General features: G+C 47.4%; 1 protein-coding gene across 1 annotated transcript in view; it reads left to right on the forward strand.

Moving 5' to 3' along the window:
- LOC104489888 (homeobox protein NANOG-like) overlaps nucleotides 1-1,005 on the forward strand; it is a gene marked incomplete at its 5' end in the record, with an annotated part of 2,338 nt that extends 1,333 nt beyond the window's left edge. Inside the window, 2 exons of the mRNA XM_010132097.1 lie at nucleotides 20-109; nucleotides 589-1,005. Coding sequence (XP_010130399.1) covers nucleotides 20-109; nucleotides 589-1,005 — 507 coding nt within the window. The remainder of the gene's footprint in view (nucleotides 1-19; nucleotides 110-588) is intronic.
- Nucleotides 1,006-4,881: the final 3,876 nt, after the last annotated feature.

The raw sequence follows: 4,881 nt of genomic DNA on the forward strand, positions 1-4,881 counted from the left end.
CTTTCCCTATTGCTTCTAGGTGAAAACATGGTTTCAGAACCAGCGGATGAAATTTAAACGTTGCCAGAGGGAGAGCCAGTGGGTGGAAAAAGGGGTGTATCTGCCACAGGTGAGAGAATCTCCCCATCACCTCCAGTCATGGTTCCCCGGTCTGTGGGGAGAAGTGCATCGTGTCTGGCCTGCTGACTCAGTGCACAGGATTCCATTTTACCGAGCCAGCTGTATTTCTTCCTATAGGACTTATGGTGGCATCTATTTTAAACCTGTCCTGGCAACTGGAAGAGCTTTGTTTCCAGTCCACTTATCTCCCAGTTAGGTAGAAAACAAAACAGCCGAAGAGGGTGCTGTTTTTCTCCCTAGCATGGGAGAAAAAGCATTCCCAGACATATTGAGTTGGAGATTACTAATTTAGGAGCTTGTCATCTCTGCTATTACCAGTCTATAGTGAGGACAATGAGTACAAAAAAAAAGGCAGTATTGTTTGGCTTGGGGGAGGGGGAAAGGAGGACCCATCTGAAAGAATGGGCACAGCTGGTGTAGTGCTCTGCATTACTGAACAGCCTTCTCTGCCTTCTCTGTCTCTTATAGCATGGGTTTCATCAGGCTGCATACCTGGATATAACGCCCACGTTTCACCAGGGCTTCCCTGTCGGTGCCAGCAGAAACCTTCAGGCTGTGACCAATGTGCACCAGGCTTACAACAATAGCCAGACTTATGGGAACGGGCAGCCCCTGTACTCGTTCATGGCTGTGGAGGATGAGGGGCTCTTTGGAAAAGGTGGGACAAGCTGCAATACCCAGCAAGCCATGGATTTATTAAGCCAGCAGATGAACTTCTATCACAGCTACCCTGCTGAGACAGATTATGTCAACCAGGAGACAGAAGACACCTACAGCTTCCAGACCACCTCCGAGAGCATCACACCATTCTCGAGCTCTCCCATACGGCATCAGTACCAGGCCCCTTGGCATCCCCTGGGGACCCAGAGTAGTTATGAGTCTTAGACCTAAGTATTTTTTTGCCCTTCTCCCGTTTTCTCTCACGGGGTTTCTAGGGCCTTGACTCAGGGATCCAGTTTCCACTCCCTTCTCTTGCCCCTCCTTCCTCACTGCTGTTTTAACCATTGCTGGGGCTCAGCACCCTGCTGCCTTGGGCTAGCTTTCTGTTTAAAGGCACCCGTTTGTTCATCGCTAACCCTTGGCAAGGGTGGTTTGTGTGTGGATAGATGAAACTTTGTTCATGGAGGGGAATGTGCAATGACACGGCCAGAGGCAGCAGAGGTGGTAAAGGTCTGTGTTCACTGTTTAAAGTATCTCCTTTCTCAGCTCCCTCTTTTGCAGGGGACCTCTGATCCTTGCACTGTGTGTTTTTCAGCAGAGCTTTGCTGCAGAGGAAAACCTTGTATTTCATCATGTTTCTGCTGGAAATACCCTGCTGTAGCCCAGAATCTTTCCTGCTGTCTTGCCTGTTTCTGTTGTTACCTCAGTCAGCTGATTGCTAATAGGATCTTCATCTGTATCCTCTCCTCCCAAACTGAAAAGCTAAGTGAGATCATCTGATTTCAGATGACTTGATCCAGTTACTTTCAGCACCTCCTGCTGGAGGCGTCAGCACCTGCCTAAGCCTTGCCTGCTGCCCTCCTCTGTACTCCTGTAAGGCAGTGGAGAGGAGAGAAGGAGCAGAAGAGAGAAAAAAGGAGGGTAAAGTATTGCCCATATCTCACACGGAAACTTCCGTCGTGGTTTCCAAAGCTGCTAACTCCTGACTTGTCGGCTTGTTCAGGACGGTGTCTCTGGGACTGTTCACACCCAGTTTAAACGTTGCCTTTCTACATCTCTCTGCTGAGAGACTGGTGGCTTGTCCCAACCTGCGAATTGCAGCAGAGGGTAGCCCAAAATGCCATTGTTGGAAATGTGCGGAGTGGCTGTGTGCAGCCAGCTTACCTGTACGTGCTGGTAGTCCCCTAGCACTTCACAGAGACAGCATCAACAGAGTGCAGCTTTCTCTGAGGTAGAGGCAGGCGGCTAGGTAAAGGACCCTGTTATTTTAAAGGTGATGCTTAATGCATCACTTAACCTGGAACCTGGGCAGGGAATCCTGCTGGGTCCCAGGGGAGTTGTCATCCAGGGCGCTAGAGCCAGGATTGTTCCCTGTTCTCTTGTCTCATCCCAGTTTTAAAGGTATAAGCTAGCAGAATTTTTGTCCTGTCCCCGGGGCTTAGTTGGATCTCTTCTGTATTACTCTGCTAGAAAGGACACTGGCTGTCCCATGAGTACCCAAGCTCTGGGGGAGGCGAGAAGTTTCAAGAAACCTAGTTAGACAAAATGAGGAAAATGCCAGTTAAAATTTTTTGTTTGTTTTGGGTTTGTTTTTTAATAAATGAAGCATCCTTTCCAGTATGGAGAAACTGGAAGTCAGCTCCAACCCATGTGAAACCGACTTTTGGTTTTTTTACAAGATGTGGAATAGCTGAGTCCAGTCTGCCACTGCCCAAGAATACAAAACATCATGAGCTGGCAAGACATGGTAAAAGCGTGAATATTTCTGTGGTAGTTTTTTGTGTTTAGTGCAAAATTTTTCCTGCAATCCTGTCTTCAAATGTCTGCACAGGGGTTGTACGTTGTAGTTCAACTGCTGCCACAAAGGAGATAAACTTCTGCCATTGTTCCAGAAAAGTGTGTTTTCTTGCAATGATCTTAAGCATTTTTTGTGTTATGTGCATGTTGTCTTTTATTACTTTGTTTCTGTTTAATGTTCTTACTTGTTTGAATTGAAAATAAATTTATTTTAACGTTGAAACAGTATTGCCAACTTGCATTGGAACATGACAATGGTTATCTGCACAGGTTAGACCAGCAGTACTGAGGAGAGGAGGAAAAAATTAACCCTGCTGCTTCTTCCAGATATAGGATCAAGCAACTGCTTAAAAGGAGCAGGTGACAGGAGCCCACCAGCCTTTTTTAACATACAGATGTGTGGCCTAGTGCAAGGAGGGGGGGCTCCAGGGGCAGGGAACTGGACTGCTGGCTGCTGGCTTGCAGTAATGTGCAGCTCTAAAACATGCTTGGGCTGCTCCTTAAACTGCAGTGCTTCCCAGGGACTATTTCAGTATGAGGGTAGGAGCAAAAGAAAGTGTCTTTTGAGATTGTGTGGCCACTTGCTGCTGCTCCATAGAAGGTCACAGTTAAAGGTCTGGAAGTCCCGCTTTACTGAGGCTGTAGCTCTCTTGGAGTTCTTCTGCTAACCTCAAATGTCGGCAGGAGTTTGTGTGTAAGTAACTGAACACGTATCTCCTCTTAGCAGCTGGGAGCAACATTTAAAATGTACTGAAATGTGGAACAGATGCATTGGGGCTGTAGTAGCGCATCAGCAACCACCAGTTTAGAGACTCACCGGACCTCTTTCTGCTCAGTGGGCTTTGGTTCATCAGAGCCTTGCTTTTCTTACGTATCTCTGAGTCTGAACACCCGGGCACCTTGCATGTGGCCAAGAGCTGCAAGTGTCCCTGGACAGAAGCACTAGTGAACAAGGGGCAGGGGGGGCTGTGTGTGTGTTCAACAGCTGATGCTACCAAGCTCCTCATAATAGCAGTAACTTAAATAGGCAAAAAATCACGAGTTTGGGTTTAATCCTAGGTTCCTTAAACTACACACACCACCAAGGCTTTTGTCTGTCTGAAAGGAGCAGTGGGCCAGTTTTCATCGGGTAAGCCTGCTGAGCTCAATCAGCTGAAATGGCAGCTACTGCTCGGGCTCAAACTGCTGCAGGTCCGTTGCTGACCCTTGCTGGTTTTTGTGGGTGCCCAAGCATGTCCACTTTCCTTCTGCAATACTGTAGTGCTCCGCTTCCAAGGGCGAGGTGGAATATGTGCAGAACAGAAAGGAAGTGGAGCTCTGAGCCTGCAGAGGAGGAAAAAAGACTGAATTGTCTATGTGTGGGCTGCCAACCTTCCAGAGTTAAAAAAATAAGTCTGGCCTGGAAGAGGTGGAAATCCCAGTTTCACATGATTTCCTGTATTGCAGAACAAAGATCCTTTCTCATTCTGACCTAAGACTTATGTGCCAACATCAGTTTGGATGGCTTCTGGGTAACGCTCTAGTAGTGATGTTAATTTCAACAATTTGCTTGAAGAAACAAAGCTGAACCATATTCCAATAAAAGTCATAGATGCTAAAGCCTTGCTTTTCAGCTTCAAGTCTAGCAGGTACCTTTTTTTTTTTAAGGTGCAAACCTAAGCTCTAAAGAAATGCACAAAGTGCACAGGTGTTTGCAGAGTGATTGCAGAGGATGCTTGCTACAGATTACCTGTGCTGCTTGATGTGATTCTCTTCTGTGTTTCTGCCACAAGGGTAAGGAGGCAGCCAGAGCTCTGCTGGCACACGTCCTCCTGCAGAAACAGATCTTGTTGCTAGAATATCTCTGGGGCTGAGACGGCTTGCTGTGTGTTGTGGTTTCTGTTACTGCGTTTACCAGGGGAGTGTTCCGCAGAAATGGAGCAGTCCTTTGTGGGTGTGTTGTTCCCCTGGTTGCTCAGCCTGGGTTGCACACAGGTTTGTCAAGCACACATAGTTGTAGGGCTATGAGGGAACGTGAGAGTGGCTCTTTTGGGAATTTTGGCAGGTGGGCTGGAAAGGACTGCTAGTAGCTCATGAATAGTTTCTAGAAGCTGTGCAATTAAGCAGGGTTCTGCCTTTCCACAGCACTGAGGCATGTCAAGGTAATGCATCTCGAGTCATATCACCCTGTGAAACAGCTGCACAGGTACTTGCAGCACTACTACCAAAACTGGTGGATACACTCCTCCAGACTTGTGCTTCCAAAAGGGTTTGTATCTGTCTCGCAAAGCAAGTGCGTGTCAGCAAAAGCCCTTTCTGCTGGGA

This window comes from Buceros rhinoceros, unplaced genomic scaffold (assembly GCF_000710305.1).
Source record: "Buceros rhinoceros silvestris isolate BGI_N320 unplaced genomic scaffold, ASM71030v1 scaffold19912, whole genome shotgun sequence".
Classification (NCBI taxonomy): Eukaryota; Metazoa; Chordata; class Aves; order Bucerotiformes; family Bucerotidae; genus Buceros; species Buceros rhinoceros.